Genomic DNA, 22,368 nt, shown 5'->3' with positions numbered 1-22,368 from the left:
AATGAGGATTGTCTGCCACAGGTGGAGTAAAACCACCCAAAGGTACGAAATTTCAGGGTCGTTTTGTTTTGAAGTTATCCCCAAAGTTGATACTGGAGGTTTTTGATTGAAAAGATTGAACATTTGTCTGAAATAGTATAGAACAGGGGTTTTTTTTTGTTTAAATTTTGTTTAAATTCAAAGACGGTTTGATTAAATCCAATTGCTGCTTGCTCCTGTTTTCTGACTATTCCTTTATTCTGGCTGCTTTGAAATTGGCGCGTGGGGGGCGGGGTATGTGGGGTGTCCTGGCAAGCCAATCTAATGTCAATAAAAGATTTTGGCCTGAAGCTGAAAACGGTGTGCTTGCAATTGTGTAAGTGTACGTGTAACTTTGGGAATTGGTCCACACATTTTAAAGTTGCCAATTTTGGACACTCCTGTTTTTACACCATGAAAGAATAATACCTACCTACCTTTAGTCCTTTGTCCACCTCTATAGGTGGACAATCTTCCAAATCCAGTCTAAAAATCTGACTGACTGTGTTGACAAATCATCATAAGTTTAAATCTGAATGTATTAAAAACTACTGAGACCATCAAGTTTACTACATTTTGGTTAAATATTTTTAAGTGAATCTGGCTTCCCAACTGAATTTGCTTGTCAGGAGGTCGCAAAAGGGGAATCACATCACTGCAACCATCATAACTATGAGTCAGTTGCCCGAGCATCTGAATTTTGATCACGTGACCATGGGAATGCTGCAATGGTCGTTAAGTGTGAACAACAGTCATAAGTCACTTTTTTCAGTGCTGTTGTAACTTCTAACGGTGACTAAAGGAACTGTTGTAAGTCGAGGATTACCCATATTAAGTTTCCGTCAGTCTTTGACTGTGAGTCTAACCATGGATTACATGATGATAGAAGAAGGAGAAGAAGAAGAAGAAGAAGAAGAAGAAGAAGAAGAAGAAGAAGAAGAAGAAGAAGAAGAAGAAGAAGAAGAAGAAGAAGAAGAAGAAGGGGAGGAGGAGGAGGAGGAGGAGGAGGAGAAAGGAGAAGAAGGAGAAGGAGAAGGAGAAGGAGAAGGAGAAGAAGAAGAAGAAGAAGAAGAAGAAGAAGAAGAAGAAGAAGAAGAAGAAGAAGAAGAAGAAGAAGAAGAGGAGGAGGAGGAGGAGGAGGAGGAGGAGAAGGAGAAGGAGGAGAAGAAGAAGAAGAAGAAGAAGAAGAAGAAGAAGAAGAAGAAGAAGAAGAAGAAGAAGAAGAAGAAGAAGAAGAAGAAGAAGAAGAAGAAGAAATAGTTGTTTTTAAAAGTGGGAGCCGTGAATGTCTTGGTCTTTTCAAAAAATGCCAGACTTTTGAACTATTATCAGCCTGAACATGTAAAACAATCTGTTAACATACATCCTGTTATATTTTTTCTATTATTACTTTCATTTCTTTTATTTTTACAACTAAATTTTGATATACAGGTAGTGCTCCATTCGTTTAGCGGCCATTCAAAGTTACAAGGGTGATTTATGACCAGTATTCACATTTAACGACCATCGCAACATGGTCACGTGATCAAAATTTGGGCCCTTGGCAACCACCATATATTTACCATGGTTACGGCATCCTGGGATCACCTGAGTGATTCCCAATTGTCTTTGTGTCAATGGGAAAATCTGGATTTCAATCTAGGTTAATGTCCGGTGTGTTGTCAAGGGAACCTTACACCACCCTCTAACCCAGGTTTTAGGTGAAATACGGGGTTAAGAAGGATGAAGGACTAACCAATTCCGATTGGAGTTTTTTCTGCTATCCGCAAATTGAGACACTCCAGATGTGTGGCAACTGACTGGGAATGGGGGAGACACACCTGACTAGGTGGCTCAGTGGCTAACACACTGAGCTTGTCAATCAGAAAGGTCGGCAGTTCGGCAGTTCAAATCCCAAGTATAGGTCTCCCGCGTAAGCAGGGGTTGGACTAGATGACCTCGAAAGTCCCTGCCAACTCTGTTACTGTTATATACCTCCAGCACAACTAGAAGATGCCAGGTGGGCGAGGGAGGGCATTATGGAAATCCAGAGAAAAATAGGGGAAAAGAACCCCAACGATCTGCAGCTTCTTTTCAACAAGTCACTTTCACTGGACAGTCACTTGTCTGAAATGGTATAGGACAGTGCTGGCTAACCTTTTTGCTGTTGGATGCCAAAAGCGGGGGGAGTGCGGGCGGAGCGTGTGTGCGTGCCCACACCCATAATTCAATGCACCTCACACACACACCCAGCACGCATGCTGCTTCTGCTTTTGGCACGTGATGGCATGGTGGGCCCGTTTTTCGTCCTCCCCAGGCTCCAGAGGCTTTCTAGGCGCCTGGGAAGGGCGAAAACAGCCTTCCCCACCTCCCCGAGGCTCTCCAGAGGCCAGTAACGGCCCGTTTCCCAACTTCCGGTGGGCCCAGAAGGCCCAAAAATCAGCTGGCTGGTGTACGCATGAGAGTTGGAGCTAAGCTAGGGCAACGCTCGCGTGGCCACAGATATGGCTATGCGTGCCACCTGTGGCAAGCGTGCCATAGGTTCACCATCGCGGGTATAGGATCTCCTGCTTGAGCAGGGGGCTGGACTAGAAGACCTCCAAGGTCCCTTCCAGCTCTATTCTGATTCTTTTGAGGCCAGGCTGCTTTTCACATGAACTAAAGACACACAGGTCTGTCCTTAACCAATTTGTGTTTTGGAGGCCAAACCGCTGTCACATCTGGCTGGAAAAAAAGAAGACAGCTTAAAAAGACAAAAAAAAGTTTGTCCCTAAATGAACTTACATCAGGGAAACGCCAATGCTAGACCTCAGTTAGGGGTGTTGTGTGAATGTAGCCCCTGGCTTATGTCTTTTAAAATAAGCAGAAACCACCATCATCGCTTTAGGGTTCCTAATGTTAATTTACAATGCCACCCCTGAGATCTCAATCTGGCTTCTTTCTTTTCAAGAGAAGCGCATAATTTAAATTTATTGGCTCTCCTAGGTGTGCGCATAAGAGTTTGCCAAGTTTTCAACCAGCTGCTCAAAATACAGCATTAATGTTTGTTGGGGTCTGCAGGAATAAGAGGGTGGAGGGGATTTTTTTAAAAATCTGGAAATAAATACCAGGGTAGAGTTAACGTGTACAGCTATAGAGAGGGTGCTTGGAAAATTGGCCATCTGAACTGCATATTTAAGACCCGAGATTTATTTATTCTTTATCTTGAGAAGGAAGGAAATGTCCCCCCCCTTTTTTTGGCATAATATATATAATTTAGTTACTGGATTGATCCACTTGATGGATTCAGATAGCACCTGACTTAGTGTTTTTCAACCTTAATAACTTTATGAGGTATGGACTTCAATTCCCAGAATTCCCCAGCCAGCATAGCTGGCTGGGGAATTCTGGGAGTTGAAGTCCACATCTCTTAAAAGTTGCCAAGGCTGAGAAATATTGTGACTCTCTCCCTTTCTAAGGACTAAACTAGTAACACAATGCACACCCTCAGGAGTGGGGTGTTACATGCCTGCATAAAAAGAGAGCAGGGGGTCTTAGGGTTTAAATCGAACCAATAAATAAATAATAAATAAAAACATCAAGACAGCCACCATGTCATCAAAGCCTCATCTCTTCTTATGTGCATCCCGCCACACCGGTGGCACGTCAATCATTTGTTTGTGACTTTTATTTTTTGTGACTCTCCCACACATTACACATTGTATCACACAGCAAAGGTCGCAAATATGAATCCGTTGCCAAGTATCCGATCACGGGGATGCAGCACAGGTTATAACTAGGAAAAAACGGTCGTTAAGTCCCATTGTAACTTTTGAACAGTCGCTAAGCGAAGTTAAGGTGAGGACTCCCAGTAGAATGCTCTGCATTACACAACCCAGGTTGTGGGGTGGGATCTGAACTCAGGACCAGTTAGGCGACGGGCCTCCCTTCGTATGTGATGCTCAATGCGAGGCTTTGTGGGCTGCTTCCGTTTAGATGTCTGCACCAAGAAAGGGTTGGGGGCTGGGGTGGGATGGATGGCCTCGAGGGACCCTTCCCATTTTAACAGCTCGCATGCTCCAAGGGAATCGCACGCTGCAGGGAAAAATCAAAACACATAAATAACTCAGGAGCGTCCGTGACTTTACAGGTGGAACATTTTTTTATTTTATTTTTTTTGCAAACTTTTGCAAAATCTGAAAAAAAGTAGTAGCAGGACGCTTTCCAAAAAAAAAAAAAAAAGGCGGCAGGAGAGAGACCGCGAATAAGCCACGCGGGCTCTGGAAACGCATGCTCCTGAACCCAGCGCCGCATTTTTTAAGTCACCCGCGTGTAAAAAAAAAATAAAAAATGAGACTTTTCACTGCTCGAGACCGATCCCTTTCAACCAAAGCCGACTCCGTTCCATCGAATATTTTCCCCCACCACTTTATCCGGGTTTTCCCCGCCGCACTTTCCATCACGAGCGACAGCAGCGGCGTCCAATCCCCGGCCGCAAAGCGTCAACATTGTGTTCGCTCGGCCCTCCCGGCGAATGAGAACCGCCGGAGTTCAATGTCCCGCCTTCCGTGAGCCAGAAGAAGACGAGCGCGGCGGCCATCTTGAGTGCGGCACCGAAAAGCAACCGAGGCGGGCTGAGGATTTACGGCCGGTCGCCGAACCGGGACCCGGAGAAAGGGACGTCGGGGCCGGAGAGGCGGCGGTGGGCGTGGGACGCGGCCCGTGAGGCGGCTCGGTTGGTCGACGGCACCGACTGGTATCCCAGGCATGGGCGTCCGGCGCCATCTTAAGTGTGGCAAGTCTTCGCTCCTTTTCCTCCATTGCTTGTTATTTGCAAAGCGGGGAGGGGAGGGGAGGGGGAGGGGGGGCAGCAAGCGAGCGCATTTCCCCCCCTTTGCAACCCGAGGGTTGGAATTTGGGGGAGGGGGGTTCCCCAAAAATGCAAACTGCTCCCCCTTCTTTGCAAACCACCCAACTTTGCAAAAGCTACGGTTTTTTGGGGGGGGGGAGGAAATAAAAACACGTACCTTTGGATCGCTTTTTTGGGGGGGGGGTGCAATTGCAACCTTTGCAAAAAAAATAATAAAAATAAAAGAGGGGGGCATTGCACAGCAGCCCCCCCCCTTTCTTTTTTCCTTTCTTCTTTTGCAAAGGTTGCAATTGCAAGCGAGAAAGAAAGAAAAAAAGAGAAGGCTGCTGTGCAATGCCCCCCCCACTCTTTTATTTATTTTTATTTATTTTAATTTTTTTTTGCAAAGGTTGCAATTGCAAGTCTTTTGCAAACTTAACAGGACGGGGCGGGCGGAGGGAAGGAAGGAAGGAAAGAAGGAAAAGCAGCGTTTCGCCGGGTTTTGCTTGGCTGGATTTGCCTCGACGGGGTGGGGGGAGGGAGAAGAGGAAGAAACGCGTGTTCAGCTTTTGCAAAAGGGCGCCTTTTTTGGGGGGGGGAGGAGGGGGGAGGTTCGGTCTCTGCAAAGGCCGGAGGGGGAAAAAAAAAAAAAGAGAGGCTCGCCCTAAAGTCGGGACCGCCCCCTTTGCAAAAATAAATAAATAAAATGAGAAAAAAAAAATTAAAAAGGGGCGGGGGAAAGAAGCGAGTTCCGTGTCCTTCCAACACGCAAGCGAGCCGTTCCCACGTGCGCTCGCGGGCCGCCCGTCGCCTCAGACGGGGCCGCGCGAGTCGTCCTCCCTTTTGTCGTTCTCCCCCGCCCCGCTCAGCCAGTGCGCTTGCGCAATGCGAGGTGGGGGGGAGAAAGAAAAAAAAAATGCTCGGTCGGGTGACGCGCATCCCCGACGGGGCGGCATGGAAGATCGCGCGGGGGGGGGGAAATAAAAACACCCCCTTCCCTCTCCGCCGTCGAACAATATATATATATATATATAATAATAAGAGTGCAAGGCTGGATTTGCAACTTGGGGGGTGGGGGAGGGGAGGGATGGAGACCCGATGCCGAAAAAGACAGACGGCTTTCCGTGCTCGACGGTCCGCTCCGTCTGCGGGCGCCCGCCCGCGAGGCAACAATACCCTCGCTCGTGCGCATGCGCCCATTTGCAAAAAAACAAATAAATAAATAAATAAAAAATCAACCCCTCCCGTCCATGCAAGAGAATTGCATGGACGGGAGGGGTTGCTCTTTTCTTTTTCCCTCCACCCTCCCTCTCTCTCTCTCTCTCTCTCTCTCTCTCCTCCTGCGCGCGGCTGTTTTGCAAGCCGCCTCCTCCGCCTCCCTTTGCGCGGGAGGGAGGGAAGGAGGGAGCGCAGCGGGGCCCCCCCGACGGCTCCGTCAGCAGCCTTGCCCCATTGTTCGGCCGCTCGCCCAATGGGCGCGCTCGGCTTCTCCCGGGCCGCCCAATCGGGGCCGCCGAGGGGAGGGCGCGCTCCGCCCACTAATCTATATTAAAGGCGGTGGCACCGCGTGAGCCTCCACTGGCATCCAAAGCCATCTTTGCATTGTTCCTGCCCCGGGTTGTCGGGTTTGCGCTGGTCGTCGCGGGGCTTCGCTCTTCATCATCATCATCATCATCATCATCGCCACCAGCATCGTCTTCCTTCCTCTACCGTCGCGGTCTTCTCCTCCTCCTCCTCTTTTGATTTTTGCAAGCCACGCCGCGTACGCGCCCTCGGATCTCTCCCGTCTTCCCGGCGCTTCTTCCTTTTGTACAGTCGCGGGCTTTTTTCCGCTGCACCACCACCGCAACTTCCCCCCGGCCAGCCATGTCAGACACAGCCGTGGATACCAGCTCCGAGATCTCCACCAAGGTAAGCCTCCGGGAGGGGCTTTTTTTGCAACCCCGTGGATGCGCTCTTCAAGTCAGCCAGCCCCGTGGAAATCCGCGCGGGGTTGTGTTGTGTTGTGTTATGCGTGTGTGCAATGCCTTTCCTTGCGCTTTCGCTTCCCCGCAACGGCCGGCGTGCACTCGTGTGTCTCCCGGCTAGGCTTCCTCCTCCTCCTCCTCCTTCCTTTGTTTGCGATCGGCTCTTGCGCCGCTTGCCCGCCTTAGTTTCCCGCTGGCCTGGCATCCCTTTGCGTGGATCGGGGAGGGAGGGGGGGGCTTTCCTGTCCACCCGCAAACGCCTCGGAAGGTGGTGGGCAAGGCAGGTGGTTTCTCCTTGCAGTCCCGGGCTTCCCATTTCTTTTTTCTCCTCCCCTCCACCCGCTTTGCCAGGCTGGGATCGACGGAAGGGGAGCGCATTGGCTTGGGGGGTCTTTTGACAGACGCGGCGAACTTCCAGGCTCCGTTTTGTGCCCGGCGGACGGGAGAGGAGAAAAGAACAGGCGAAAGTCACCCGGAGGAAGCCGGGCAAAGCAAAGGCAGGCAGGCAGGCAGCGATTGCCGGCGCCGGCTTGTCTAACGGCGGGGCTTCCCTTAAACCCGGTCCTGCCGTCCGGCTCGGCACCTTGAAGCGGAGAGCGGCTGCTCCCCGTTTCTTCGCTACCTTGCCGGAGCCCTTTCGGGGGGTGCAAAGTTGTGCGTGTCTGCGCGCGACCCCCCCCTCCTCGTTACCCTAATTGGCCCGGGCTAATTGCGCGGAAACAACTTGGCGACCCCCGCTGGCCCGGGAGAAAATCGGAAGCGCTTTGGCAGAAGAAAAAGGGCGAGGAAAGAGAGAGAACGGGGAGCCCTTGGATGGCTCTGCCCGGAAACGTCGGATCGGGCACCCCGAGGTCTCTGCCGTCCGGCGCGCTTCTTTTGTTTCCAGCAGGCAGAGAGCACTTCGCGGCTGCTGCTACTGCCGCCTCCCGGTATCCTTTCCTCGGGCGATCGTGCGCGCCTTCCGGGCTTAAAATCCCCCTTGCCACGGAAAGGGAGCCAACCCCGACGGGCTCCGAAGGGAAGAGAAAACACGGCTGTTTATAACAGAGACCTTCTCCCCCCCCCCCCGCTTCCTTCCGAAAGTTGGGGCGCCTTGAACTCGGGTGGCCCCTAACCCCGCTTGCCTCCCCGTTCCCCCGTGGAAGCCGCTTTCCCCCCGGAGTCCCGACGTGGCGGGAAGAGAGGGAGAAGCGGAGACGTCGGAAGGCGGGTTGAAAGCTGCCCGGTTGAACTCGCGTGTCCCGATGGAGGAATTGCGGGGGGGGGGAAGGCACGGACGGGAATCCGGGCTGCGCAGAGCCAGCCGGGGGGCGAGATGCTGCGCGGCGTTTTCGGGGAGCCCCTTTCCCCGTTGGAAGGAAAGGGAACGGCTCGCTCGTTCCGGTCCCCGCCCGTCGGGCCCTTTCTTTCCCTTTCGCGGGCGCTGGATACAATGTTGCAGTCCTTGGCGGGGGGGGGATCGCCGCCTCGTTAAGTCTCGGGGTTGTCAGAGAGAAGGGCGGCGCGGAGTTTAGGGGGGGGGACCCCGATCCTGGTGGGAAGGGGCGGCCGGGAGCCCCCCCTCCTCGACGCCGATCGGCCGACTCCCGCGTTCTCTCCCCCCCCACTCCCACGCGGGGATTGATTGATTGATTGATTGACCTGGGGGCGCGCGATATCAAAAGATCCCGCCGGGATCTTAGACGGGGAGGGGGGGCTTTTTGTTCCTGCAGAGGGTCACCGTTGGGGCAGGTTGCAAACAGCGGGTTTGCAACCTGCGGAGGTGGATCTCTGCGGGGGGGGGCAGGCAATGGGGATCTCCCCTCGGGGAAACCCTTATGGGGGGGAGGTATCGAACCCCCCCTTCCCTCTAGTTTATTTCCAGTCCTGGCGCTGCTTTTTTTTTTTTATTATTTCCCTCCGCTCCCGGCATCTGGGCATTAAAATGCATGGCGGGGGTGGGGTGGGGGGGGAGCTTGAGATTGATTTCCCAGGCGGGCGGCGGCTCTTCTCTCCAGCGCCGCCCCCGGCTGTCTGCGGCCGCAGTAAACAGCGAGCGAGCGGCAAAGCCAAAGCCGCCCCACCACGTGCCGCTTTCTCTGCTTCTCGCCTTCTCCGGTTTCCTCCCCTCCCTTGCCCGCCCGCGCGGCGCCTCCTGGGAGCCGTAGTTCGCTTCCCATCCGCTCTTCTATTAACTCCACTGTACTCTCCCGCTCGGAAAGAACTACGCGCCCCGGCGTACCTTGGGAGGTTAGAGCCGGCTGGCCAATCGAAGTGGCGCCAAGTGTGGCGCGCAGGTTTGAATTGGCCCAGAGCGCATGGCCTTGTTTGCCGCCGGCCGGCCGCTGGGACTCCCCCCACCGCGGCTCTTGCGCCCCCTGCAGGAAGGAGGATAGGGTTACTGCAAGCTTTATTATTTTTTTTAATGGGCCTTTGAAAAGCAAAGCCAAAATAAAACACACACACACAGCCTAATTAAGAATTAGGGACAGAAGCACTTAAGAATGCCTGGAGTTAATAGCTGGTGCATCAATGCATTTGGCAGTGTGTGGTTTTTGGCTAAAAGCTGCAGTGCTAGTGGGGTTCTATGCGTGTCTTCCTTATTATGGCTTCTGTTTTATTGCCTGTATTTTCCCCCGTTAGTAAATGGGCATTCTTCTAAACAGGCTTCTGCATTGATGGGACTATTAATAAAACATGGTGCCTCGATAAGATACACACAACACAAACCTTGGCTTTGTTTTTGTGTTCTTTTTACCACAAATAGGCAGCAGTTTAGTCGTTTTTCCTTGCCTAAATCGAATCTTGAGGATCATCCCTCTCCTTGTTGTGGCTGGTCTTGAAGCAGTAAACAGCTTTTGCCGGGCTTATAATTACAGGGACTCTTATCAGGATCTGTCAAAAGACGTAAACATTGACTTCAAACGTGTTGTTGCTTGTAAGCTGCAGGCCGTTGGTGGGTGATTTTCTAGGAGAAACTCTGTCTAGGGAAAAGGAGGGGGGGAAATCGTGCTTGTGATCTTGGAATGGCATTGGCAGCACCGGCTTTCTGGCCTCTGCGTAAAAAACAGGTTTAGCTTAGGATAAACCCACCCTCTCTTGACGCTACAGTTAAAAAGTTCAAATTTAGGAAATCGGTTTCCCTTTTCGACAAGATTTTGCTGCTCTCCTATCGCAGAGGAAGCCGTTTTGCTTTTTTAGAAGGGATATCTAGGAATTAGAAACCTGCCATAAACAAACCCAGCTTTTGCAACCATACGAGATGGCAAAAGCTGGAAAGAGTACCTCAGGGCCGGCAGTTGAATTTTTAAAAAAGCAAAATTCCTGATCCTCGTCTCCCACTTGTACCCACGGTGGTTTTGAGGCACGGGGCAGCTAAGATCTGTGAGCTGGGGGGACGGATGGCACAGATCATTTGGGGAGGGGAGGCAGCGTGGTCTGAAGCTGCTAATCGGGTTTGGCCAGAAGCTGTTTGTGATGCCCTGAGAGGTTTTAAGAAAGCTGCTCTTGAGTTGTGCGAACAAATGCTCGTCTGCGGGAAGAGGAAAGGGGCTTCCTTAATTATGGCTGCGCTCCATGGAGAATGGCAGCTCTTGCCAAGCCTGCCTCTGGCACCTTGTTGTGATTTTTCCCTCCCCAGGCGAGCCAGGAGTGTGTTTGCTGAATTGTGTTTATAGGAGGGCTCCCTCCCCTTTTCCGGTGGGGAGCGGGGAGATGTGTTGTCGTAAATCTGTTAGTGCCCTTCGCCTTTCCAGCTTGGAACAGGCCAAGACACAACAATGCAAGGGGTTTTTGGGAGGAGTTGTTTAGTGGCAGGTCACACTGCCTCGCCAAGGAATTGCATCCTCATTTGTAGGGAGGGAAGCAAATGGAGAGGAGAGACCTCTCTTGAAAATAAAAAAATAAAATAAAACGAATAAAAACACATAACAAACACACTTCGCCTTGGGAAGAGTTTGGAGTCTGGTTAATCCCTTCTCTTAGAGGGGGTTGTGTGTTGGCTGTATTGAACGAAATTGGGGGCCGCAAAGAAAGCCGAAACGTACAAGTCTCAGTTCCTACATAGTCGTTGTGTTTATGTTTTTTTCTCCCTCCAAAAAAGGTGGGGGGGAGGGAAAAGGGTTGTCCATCATTCTCAGTGCCTGGGAATCTGGACCAATAATGTTGGGGAGGCTGGGATCCCAATGACTCATCCTGCTTTCTTTTTTCTTTTCGTTTTTTTTTTTTTTGCCCCTTCCTTTTAAGGATTTGAAAGAAAAGAAGGAAGTTGTGGAAGAAACAGAAAACGGCAGGGATGCCCCCGCCAATGGCAATGCCGTAAGTATCAGCCAGGACGAAATTGGGGGGAGATGATGATTTGACAGGAACACAGAATAATAGAATTGGAAGGGAACTTGGAAGCAGAACCGGCAAATCCAGACTGAATTTTCCTAAGTAGGAGAAACTTTGCAGAGTCTCGTTTTTTTTTTTTTTTTTAAACTTCTTGGTTCTGCTGTGAGACATCACTTGCTCCTCATTCACACAACTCTCCCAGATATGATTGATATAAATTGGGCAGTTCAGCCTGGGAAGTCAGCCCTTGTAGAGACCGTTGGCCTAAGGGCATTAGCGTTTAATCTGAATTAGGGGGTTCTGCTTGGTTAAACTCTAGTCTAGTGAAATGAAGACATGATATCAGAGTTCCAATATTTGGGGGGCTGGCACAAAGAAGATTTGGGGGTCAAGCTATTCTCCAAAGCACCAGAAGGCAGGAGAAGAAACAATGGATGGAAACTAACCAAGGAGAGAAGCAACCTGGAACTAAGGAGAAACTCCCTAACAGTGAGGACAGTTAACCAGTGGAACGACTGGCCACTAGAAGTTGTGGGTGCTCCAACACTGGAGGTTTTTAAGAAGAGACTGGACAGCCATTTGTCAGAAATGGTATGGGGTCTCCTGCTTAAGCACGGGGTTGGACTAGAAGACCTCCAAAGTCCCTTCCAACTCTGTTATTCTGTGAATCTGACCTCTTGTTTTAGTGTGCGAACCAAAGATATTAGTTCTTTTCCCGTAAGGAAGGAACGCCGGTCCATATTTCAAGTTATTTTATTGATAATAAGGGAGTATAAAGTAGTGAAGACGTGTGGGCTTCGATCAACTCCCAGAATTCCCCACCCAGCCAGTTTACGGTGTGGGAAACAATTTCATGGTCCTTCGATGACTTGTGGACTTCAACTCCCAGAATTCACCAGGCAGCCATGGCTGGTTCAGGCAGGGATTCTGGGAGTTGAAGTCCACCAGTCATCAAAAGGACCATGGTTGTTTCCTACTCCTGGTGTAGAGTAGGGGTCCCCAAACTTGGCAGCTTTAAGACTTGTGGACTTCAACTCCCAGAATTCTCCAGCCAGCTGGAGAATTCTGGGAGTTGAAGTCCACAAGTCTTAAAGCTGCCAAGTTTGAAAACCTCTGGTGTAGAGACATAAAAAGTTAACAATCTCTTAGCAAAGTTTATCCCTCTTTCTCATTGTCCTCCCTTTTAATTTCCGCAAACTGCCCTGTAAATGACAATTCTTACTTTTGTCACAGCTGTGGAGCATGCAACAGTGGTTCTTTTGTTACAAGGCCATGGTTCAGCCGGATCTATAAGTGCCAGGGAATTCGTTAAAGTGGGGAGGGGGGGTTAGGAGGCTCCCTGTGTTTTTTGTTTTTTTTTAAGTGTGCTTCGTTTCCGCAAAGGCGAATGAGGAAAACGGCGAGCAGGAGGCAGACAACGAGGTAGACGACGAAGAGGAAGAGGTTGGTGACGAAGAAGAGGATGAGGAAGAAGGTGACGGTAAATTCTCCCCCCCTCTTTTTTGTTTGTTTGTTTGTTTGTGTGTGTGTGTTTGTGTGTCTTTTTTCTTCCTGGGAAATGTAGTCCACCGAAATGAGAAGGGCGCCTAGTTGGAGAAGATTTAGGGTGAGCTTGCTATGGTGAAGAGTGGAGAGGGGGCTGGCTCCCCCTGGTGGCCCTTTTGCATAGAGCAGGAGAAATGAGTCAATTTTGTTTTTTTGTTTTTTTTACACATCGGACTCATCGCAGCACGAAAGAAAACATCTAAATGGGATTGTGCGCCTTTTGCAAAAGAACTGGAATTCACAGATGTCTCCAGGTGTAACCTCTTGGGGAGAGAGGAATTAAAAAGTAACTATTCTCTTAAATCTTGCCTCCTTCTAAACCAGGGCTCGTTTTGTTTTTAAACTTTTCTTTCTATAACCTTCATCGCAGCTCTGGTAGGTTGAGACTGCCCATGGAGGCTTGTATCTCCTGTCTCTTTCAAATCAGCAGCGTTCTCGTTCCAACCAGGAATCTCTCAGCAGAAGAAGAAAATAATATATAGTATTTATTTATTTATCCCAACTTTATTGTCTATGAAGATTGTCATCCAGGTTGTCCAAAACGTGCTTTTTCCAAGAGGCAATTGGACAGAAAATCCAGTTGCCTCTTGAAAAAGCACCTTTTATTATTTTCATAAATACACATACCTTCTTTCCTTCTGTTTTCCTACAACAACCCTGGATAGGCTGAGAATGACTAGGCTCCAGCTGGCTGTCCTGCCTAAAGTGGGACTAGAATTCACCGTCTCCTGGTGATTGGCTCAAAGTCATCCGATTGGCTTTTATGTTGAATAGCGGGATTAGAATTTATTATCTCTTGATGGTGATTGGCCTAAAGCCACCCAGCTGGCTTTCATGCATAAAGCAGAACTAGAACTCACCATCTTCTGTTCTCTAGCCTAGTGTCTTAACCAGTAGGCCAAACTTCTCCTCCCACCCCCATTTTCTCTCTTTTATTTTTATTATTTGCCATTCTCTTCCCAATTATTTGCCTTCCGGCAGTGAGAAGACCCATTCTGGAGCTTCTGTTGGAGTTTGAACATTTATTAGGGTTTTTTTAGAACCACTCAATAGCTGAACCTGTCTGGGCACCTTGCCATAAAACCTGTTAAAATTGCAGTGTAAATAAAAGGACATATACAGTTAAGATCAATAAAAGGCAAAATGAAAAAAAAACGCCATTCCGGCTACGGAGCCCTTCAGGAGCAAAGACAATTTGTGTTAAATAGAAGAAGAAATTTTTCCAGACTCAAAAGTCTTTTAAAAAAGGAGCTAAAATGATGCCTGTTGGACATCAGTCTGGCTTCTCTGGACAGTCCAGCTTTCGCAAAGGGGCACCATCGCCGAGAAAAATCTCCCCCTCGTAGAGATCTACCATGTCATCCTTGGGAAGGCTGGGTGAGAGGCTATTGCAGGTAGATCCCTGCAACTTACGACCACAATTGAGCCCCAAAATTTTCCGTTGCTAAGCGAGACGCCCGTTAAGTGAGCTTTGCCCCATGTTACGACCTTCCTTGCCACCGTTGTTAAGTGGATCGCACACAGTTCCTTAAATTAGCAACCCGGTTGTTAAGTGAATCTGGCTTCCGCATGGACTTTTGCTTCTCAGAAGGTCACAAAAGGGGGATCACGTGACTTGAGACACTGCAACCGTTATAAATATTTTATTTATAAATGAATAAAAATTCAGCCAGTTGCCAAGATCAAAATCATCACATGATCAAAATCATCGTGAGCGAGAAAACCGGTCATAAGTCAACTTTTATTTCAGGGATGTTGTAACTTGGGAACGGTCACCAAAGGAGTGATTGCAAGTCAAGGACTACCCATCGTTGCCAATTGGGCGGGATTTTTGCTGCCCTACTGGTAGTCTTCAATTAACGACCATAATCGAGCCCAGAATTTCTGTTGCTGAGTGAAAAACATTTTATTCAGTGAATTTTACCTCAGTTTATCACTTTTCTTGCTACGGCGGTTAAGTGAATTGCTGCATTTCTTAAAGTTAGTCACAAGGTCATTGAGCGAATCTGGCTTCTATCCGAAGGTCGCAAAAGGAGATCACGTGTCCGTCATAAATATGATTCTGTCGCCAAGCGTCCAAAGTCAAGTGACCATGGCGGATGCCACAAGGACCGAAAGCGTGAAAAACGGCCCTCAAGTCCCTTCTTTTTTCAGTGCCGTCGTAACTTCAAACGGTCGCTAAGGGGATCGTTGTAAGCCGAGGACTATGCCTGTATTAGCACAGGGGACTCCCTTCCTGGATGCCACAGGTTGGAAAGCTTGCAAATATTTGGAGCGCCGAATGCCCAACCCAGTTGCCTTGTGGGCATTGGCTCCCTCGGCTTGGCTGACCCATCCAGGTTTCAATGCCAGCTGGAAGATGCCGACAGAAAAAATGCCAGCTGTCAGACCTGCTAAGCCAAACCTGCCGCCCGTCAAGGAGGCGACTCTGCCAGGGCTCAGAGAGACAAGACGGCTGGCTCTGATCGAACCGCCATAAGTCCGCTGGCATCTCCTCTCCGGCTGTTGTTTTTCCAGCATCTCGGTTGCCGGGTGGGGACGGTTGCCTGGATACCCACTGATGGAGATGGAGGAGGAGGAGGAGGAAGGACCGGGAAGCCATGGGGGATGCTTTGCACTGCCAGCAGCCTCTCTCCCCCCCCCCCCTCGGTGGGTCTGGGCTGCTGCTGCTCCCCCCTCCCTCCCTCCCTCCCTCGGGATTGGCTTTGCGTGCCAAGAAATTGGAGAAGCTAATCTTGCGAGTGGGGGCGAAAAAAAGTTATTCTCAGGTGACCCTAATCTCTTGCAGATCCCAGTGGCACTTAAGACAGATTATTGGCCTCTCCGGGAAGGGTCAGCCGAGCCCATTTATTTAAATCCCAAGAGCCTTAAAGCAGACCCCCACCCCCACCCCACCCAAGCTCTGTGGCTTGGATACTCGGGGTGTGGAGAAGGTCTTCCCTCACCGTCCGATTGGTCCTTTCTGAATCAAGTGGCGTTCAGTTCCACTTCTTATTTTCTCTCCCTCTTCTTTCCCTTTTTTCTCTTCCCCTCTCTCCCCTTCTCTTTTCTCTCCTCCTCCTTCTCTCTTTCTCTGCTCCTCTCTCACCTCTCTTCCCTTCTCTCCTCTCTCTACCCTTTCTCTTCTATCTCCTTCTTTCCACCTCTTCTCTCCTCTTCTCCTTTCTCCTGCCTCTCCTTCCTCTCTCTCCCCCCACTCTTCTGCCTCCTCTCCTTCCTGTCTTTCTCCTTTCTTCTTTTCTTCCCTCTCTTCTCTCTCCTGTCTCTGTCTTCCATCTCCTTCCTCTCTCCCCTTTCTCTTCTGCCTCCTCTCCTTCCTGTCTTTTTCTCTTTTCTTCTTTTTTTTCCCTCTCTCCTGTCTTGTCTTCCATCTCCTTTCTCTCTCCCCTTTCTCTTCTGCCTCCTCTCCTTCCTGTCTTTTTCTCTTTTCTTCTTTTTTTCCCTCTCTCCTGTCTTGTCTTCCATCTCCTTTCTCTCTCCCCTTTCTCTTCTGCCTCCTCTCCTTCCTGTCTTTTTCTCTTTTCTTCTTTTTTTTCCCTCTCTCCTGTCTTGTCTTCCATCTCCTTCCTCTCTCCCCTTTCTCTTCTGCCTCTTCTCCTTCCTGTCTTTCTCCTTTCTTCTTTTCTTCCTTCTTTCCGCCCCTCCTCTCTTCTGTCTCCCATCTTCTTCCTCTCTCCCCTTTCTCTTCTCTCTCCCCTCCTTCTCTGTCTTTTTCTCTTCTTTCTTCTTCTTTCGACTCTTCCCCCTCTCCCTCTTCTCTGTCCTTCCTCTCTTCCATTTTCTTTCCTGTCTTGCTCTCTCTTCTCTTTCTCCTCTCCTCCCCCCCTCTGAGTTTGGGAGGAGAGGAAACGGGGAGAATCCAGGGGCAGGATAATTGGAAAGCTTGTGCCCAAACAAACAGGAGTTCTGGCTCTCCTCCCTCATTAAAAGAGAAGCTTATAGTGGAGAAGAGATGCAGAAATAATGTGGTTTTGGCTGCCGGTGGCCTCGGTTGGGAGGCCTCCATCTGACCGCCTGCCTTCCCCATGCAGAAGAGGGACTTCTCCCCACGCGTCTTGCAAGGAATGGGGGGAGCAAGAGGTTCCCTCTCCGGCGCTTAGTAGCTTAACTCTTACCCAGAGTCCTCTTTGCAAGGATTTGAGCAGTTCGGATCCCATAAAATCAACAGTTAATTGGAGCAACGATTCCACAAGTGGTAGAAATCATCGGATGAGCGTTCATCCAATAGCTTCCCTCTCGCCACGCGACCTAAAATTTTTGGGAGCCGCTTTTTATTTTTTGAAAAATGGTGCTTGCGGGTACAGTTGGCCCTCGGCTTACCACAGTCCGTTTAGTGACCGTTCGAAGCTTACGACGACACCAGAAAGAGCGACGTGTGACTTTTCCCCCACACGTCTCTGTGGTCACGTCATCAAAATTCGGACGCTTTGGCAACTGACTCGTATTTATGACGGCGGGAAATCAGGAACAACGGCAGCAATTCGCATGACAACGGTGGTGAGAAGTGTTGTAAAAGGGGGACAGAATTCACTTAAGGACTGCCTCACTTAGCAACAGAAATTTTGGGCTCAATTGTGGTTGTAAGTTGAGGACTACCTGTATTTGGAAAGGAACAGTATTGAGGGAAGGTGGGCAGTGGTCTCTCTCTCTCACACACACACACACACAAACAAACAAACACAACACTCAACTCGCACTAACACGGTTGTCGGATGGGGAGGCCTGCTTGGTCTCTGCATTTCCTTAGAAGCAACTCATTTTTTCCTGGGGTTTTTCCGCTTCTGAATGACGGTCCCCGGAGACCCTTTCCAGGAAGGACTCCCTCCCTCCCACAAGTTTTGCAGCTTCCTGTAGGCACCTGGTTTGGCCTGAGGACGGGAAACAGGATGCTGGTTTAAATAGATCGGCCCGTCTCTGCTCTTGAGGGGGGGGGCGAGGTGGACCCCCCAACCTGCTTTAAAGACACCGGCTTGGAGAAAGCTGAGATCGGCCTGTGAAGCATATGAAGAAGCTGTTTGGGCCAGGAGCTCCTTTCTCAAGCTGTCCTTCCTTCTCTAGGTGAAGAAGAAGATGGTGATGAAGATGACGAGACTGAAGGTCCGACCGGCAAACGGGCAGCTGAGGACGATGAGGTGAGGCACCCTTCCGAGAGAAGGCCGGAGGAGCAGTTTCGGCCAACATCTCTACCGCGCATAATTTTTAATAGCTTATCAAAATAAAGAATGCAACAATACAAAGAAAAATATACAGAAATATAAAATGCAGAAATGCAAAGAAAATATACAGAAATATAAAATGCAGAAATGCAAAGAAAATATACAGAAATATAAAATGCAGAAAAATGAAAATAGTGGGAAAAGGATGGGGGGGGACATTGTAGGGTAAAAGGGGAGAAGAAAAAAGAAATTCACTTCCAACTAATTTTGATGTAGTATAATAAGATAACAACATAAACCTCAACTTTTTACTTTTACGTAACGGTGTAAATGGAAGGAGCCTTGGTGGCACAGCGGATTAAAATGCTGTTAAAGTAGCACTTAGCTGCCAGCTGCCTGGCATTACTATGAGTTCAAATCTCACCAGGCTCAAGGTTGACTCAGCCTTCCATCCTTCCGAGGGAGGTAAAATGAGGACCCGGTTTGTGGGGGCAATAAGCTGACTTTGTATAAAAAAAGAACACCGCTTGCGGGGGGCGAAAGACCTACTAAACAGGTATATACAAAAGTATGAAGGCTATTGCTTAACGCATTGTAAGCTGCCCTCAGTCTCCGGAGAAGGGCGGCATATAAATAAATAAATAAATAAACCGGCCATTTCTAGAACAACAAACCTATCCAATCAGCAAAACCCAAAATCAAAGCTTTCATTTTTTTCCCACACCTCAAGTACAAAGTCCAGAACTGGTTTCCATGCAGAAACAAAATGGTTCTCCTTCAATCAAAAGCAGTCAAATTTAGCCATCTCTGCTAACTCCCATCAACTTTTGCAGCCGTTCGTCCATTGTGGGAATCACAAAGTGTCCTTCCATTTTTGTACATAAAAGTATTCTCTTAGGCCCCATCAATTTTAATTTTAGGCCCCATCACCGCGTCCCACTGGGATGCAGTGGCTAAAGACGCTGAGCTTGTCGATCGAAAGGTCGGCAGTTCAGCGGTTCGAGTCCCTAGTGCCACGTAACGGGGTGAGCTCCCGTGACTTGTCCCAGCTTCTGCCAACCTAGCAGTTCGAAAGCAGGTAAAAAATGCAAGTAGAAAAATAGGGACCACCTTTCGTGGGAAGGGAACAGCGTTCCGTGCGCCTTTGGCGTTGAGTCATGCCAGCCACATGACCACGGAGACGTCTTCGGACAGCGCTGGCTCTTCGGCTTCGAAACGGAGATGAGCACCGCCCCCTAGAATCGGGAATGACTAGCACATATGTGCGAGGGGAACCTTTACCTTTATGCTGCATCCCGAGTATGGAACGTGGCCTTAATTCCAGCTCTTGTCTTTTGAAGTTGCCCACCTACGTCTAGGATCGCTAACATGATCGCCAACATCCAGTGACGGATATGGCACAAGAAGACGAGCTAAGTCTCAAAATAGCCACTTGCTTGTAAGGCCAGGCCCATCATCCTGAGCCAGTGTCTCAACTCCTTTACGGGTAGTTCCCTTTGCTCAGATTTCAGATCTCGGGTCTGGGGGTCTCGGAGCACTTTCATAAACTGACATTCCCAGGAATCTTATCGACAGATTTATTTTATTTATTTTATTTTATTTTATTTTGAATTTGTATACCGCCCTTCTCCCTGAGGACTCAGGGCGGTGAACATAAGATAAGCCAAGCCATAACTGTTAGCGCAGAGTTCTAGGCAGGGGCCTCAGGATGAGCCTTGGTGGCGCAGCAGACTAAAGCACTGTTAAGTAACACCAGCTGCCTGCAATTACTGCAAGTTCGAATCTCACCAGGCTCAAGGTTGACTCCGCCTTCCATCCTTTCGAGGTAGATAAAATGACCTGTATAACAATAACAGAGTTGGAAGGGACCTTGGAGGTCATCTAGCCCAACCCGCTTCTCACGCAGGAGACCTGTACTAGGGATTCGAACTGCCGACCTTGTCTGATCGGCAAGCTCAAGTGTCTTAGCCACAGAGCCACCTAGCCAGGCTCTCTTTCTCTAACCCCTTTTTCGCCTTCCTTTTTTTTTTTTTTTTGCAGGACGACGACGTCGATCCGAAGAAGCAGAAAACCGACGAAGACGACTAGGGAGTTAGAATAATAAAAAAAAGAAACAACTTTTTTTTAAACTTTAAAAAAAAAAACGAGGAAAGAATTTTTTTTTTAAAAAAAAAAGGCCAGCGTGACCTACTTTTCACCTTTGAAAAACTTCCTGTTACAAAAAAAAGAGAAAGAAAGAAATAACGTCCCCTTGTTGCTAATGGTCACCGTCATAAAGTAGAGCAAACAAGCAAAAAACAAAACAAGTAAACGCCGTACGACGTAGAGCTGCCATTTTTTCCCCCAACTTGTAAAAAAAAAACAAAAAAACCCCAAAAATCTCCCTCCTTCCCTTCCCCCCATCGGGGGTGGGGGTGGGGAGACCGGGTGATCCAGTCTCTGCCCCTCCCCCTCTTCCCCTCCCCCCACCGGAAACTTCAAGGCCCAGCTTGCTTTCTTAAAAGTAACTTTAAAAGGAGGATTTGTTTGTATTTTTTATTTACATTTTATATTTTTGTACATATTGTGATGAGGTCAGCCATTTTTAACGCGATCTCCGATTGACCAAAAGGGGGGGGTGAGGGGCTTTTGAAGTGTGCTTTTCTTTTTTCTTTTTCTTTTTTTCTTTTCCTTTGTTCCTATAAACGAATCAAAAAAAAATTAATAATCTCGACTTTACTTGTGGTGTGACCGTTGTCCAAAAAAAAAAAAAAAACTCAAAAAGAGAAGAAAACAAAAGACCTTGTAAAAAATAATAATAATAATTTCAAAAAATGCAAAAAAAGGTCCAAGGTTTATGATGAGCATTCCAGTAACTTTCTTTTTTTTTGTGTATGTACTTTTACCTGTACCATAAAGTAGTGGGTTTGTATGAGATGGCAAGGCCAAAGATTAAAAAGGGTTTTTTTTTCCTTTTTTTTTTTCCTTTTCGTTTATTTTTGTTTAAGGAGTTGCTGTTAATTTTTTTTTAATTTTAATTTTTTTTTTTGGCCTGTTTGATGTATGTGTGAAAACAATATTGTCCAACAATAAACCCGAATTTTATTTTGCTGAGTTGTTCTAACAAAGCTGGTTGCACAAGTGCTGTGTATTTTTTTTTTAGCTTCCCCAAGTAAATTTACCTCAGTTTATTGAGGATTTACCAAATACTTTTCCTAGATAAAGTGGATTGGTGGTATAGGTAGTCCTCGACTTAACGACCACAATTGAACCCAACGTTTCTGTTGCTAAACAGGACGGTTGAGTTTTGCCCCGTTTTGCGACCTTCCTTGCCTCAAGTGAATCGCTGCTGTTGGTAAATTAGTAAATAACAGGGTTGTTAAGCGAATTCCTCATTGACTTTGCTCGTCCGAAGGTCACAAAAATGTAAGCCATGTGATCATGGGGATATCACAATGGTCATAAGGGTGAAAAACGGTTCTAAGTCACTTTTCAGGGCCATTGTAGCCAGTCGCTAAACGGACAGTTGTAAGGTGAGGACTGCCTATAGTAGCGTTCTTACTAACAAAATCCTGGCTCGCCAAGAAAGTAGGTTTGGTACTTCCCATCTTCAAAAACCGGGGCGGGGAAACACTCAGGAAACTACAGACCAATCTTAACAATATCCAGGAAGATCCTGGAAAAGATAAAACATCTGCAAACAACTAGAAGCAAATCAAGTTATAACTAGTAGTTAGCATGCCAAAGCAATCTCATTCTTTGATAAAGTCACTAAATTAGTAGACCAGTGAAATGCTGTGGACATCGTATACTTAGATTTCAGTAAGGCATTTGACAGTGTAGACCACAATACTTCTTGGTAAGCTAGAACAATGGAATAGACAACACCAGATGGATTTGTAGCTGCCTGACAAACTACTCGAGGTGTAGTCCTCAATGGAACTGCATCTACATGGAGGGAAGTAAATAGTGGGGTACTGCAAGGCTCCGTCTTAGGCCCAGGACTCTTCAATATATGGCTTAGATGAGGGAGTAGAAGGGGAACTCATCAAATTTTGCAGATGATACTAAGCTGGCAGGAACTGCCAACACCCCAGAAAGACAAGCTCGGGATCCAAAAAGATCTTGACAAACTTGAACAATGGGCCCAATTCCAACAAAATGAATTTTAATGTGGAGAAAAGCAAAGTTTTACATTTAGGCAAGAAAAACTCAAAAGGAATAAGATGAGGCGAGGCCTTGCTCAAAAACGCTGTGAGAGGGACCTTGGAGTCCTAGCGTGCAGCCGCCTCCAAAACTAATACAATCCTGGTTTGTATAAACAGGCATAGAATCAAGATCACGTGAAGTATTAGTGCCATTTTGTAAAACCCTAGTGAGACCACACCTGGAATACTGCAACCAATTTTGGTCACCATACTATGGAAAAGTTTAAAGAAGAGCAGCTGAGATGATCAAAGGCCTGGAGACTTAAACCATATGAAGAACGGCTGCAGGTTTTGGGGTCTGGCTAGCCCAGGGGTCTGCAACCTTAAATACTCAAAAGCCATTTGGACCCGTTTCCCACAGAAAAGAAAACACCGGG

General features: G+C 48.2%; 1 protein-coding gene across 6 annotated transcripts; it reads left to right on the top strand.

Annotated features, from left to right (window-relative positions):
- Positions 1-4,558: 4,558 nt before the first annotated feature.
- On the top strand, positions 4,559-20,897 carry PTMA (prothymosin alpha). Of its 6 annotated transcripts, none has more exons than XM_070945132.1 (6): positions 4,559-4,771; positions 11,017-11,088; positions 12,467-12,577; positions 12,833-12,934; positions 17,707-17,780; positions 19,845-20,897. In XM_070945132.1, the coding sequence occupies exons 1-6, from the start codon at positions 4,744-4,746 to the stop codon at positions 19,890-19,892; spliced, it is 435 nt and encodes a 144-aa protein (XP_070801233.1). In that variant the 5' UTR covers positions 4,559-4,743; the 3' UTR covers positions 19,893-20,897. The 6 variants fall into 6 exon arrangements, with proteins under 6 accessions (XP_070801233.1, XP_070801231.1, XP_070801236.1 ...); XM_070945130.1 differs by having other exon boundaries at positions 12,467-12,583; XM_070945131.1 differs by lacking the exon at positions 4,559-4,771 and adding an exon at positions 6,596-6,736 and having other exon boundaries at positions 12,487-12,583.
- The last annotated feature ends 1,471 nt before the right edge of the window (positions 20,898-22,368 follow it).

This window comes from Pituophis catenifer, unplaced genomic scaffold (genome assembly GCF_029215685.1).
Source record: "Pituophis catenifer annectens isolate HBS135680 unplaced genomic scaffold, rPitCat1.0.hap2 SCAF_6, whole genome shotgun sequence".
In the NCBI taxonomy this organism is placed as follows: domain Eukaryota; kingdom Metazoa; phylum Chordata; class Lepidosauria; order Squamata; family Colubridae; genus Pituophis; species Pituophis catenifer.
This window is presented reverse-complemented; position numbering and strand designations above follow the sequence as displayed.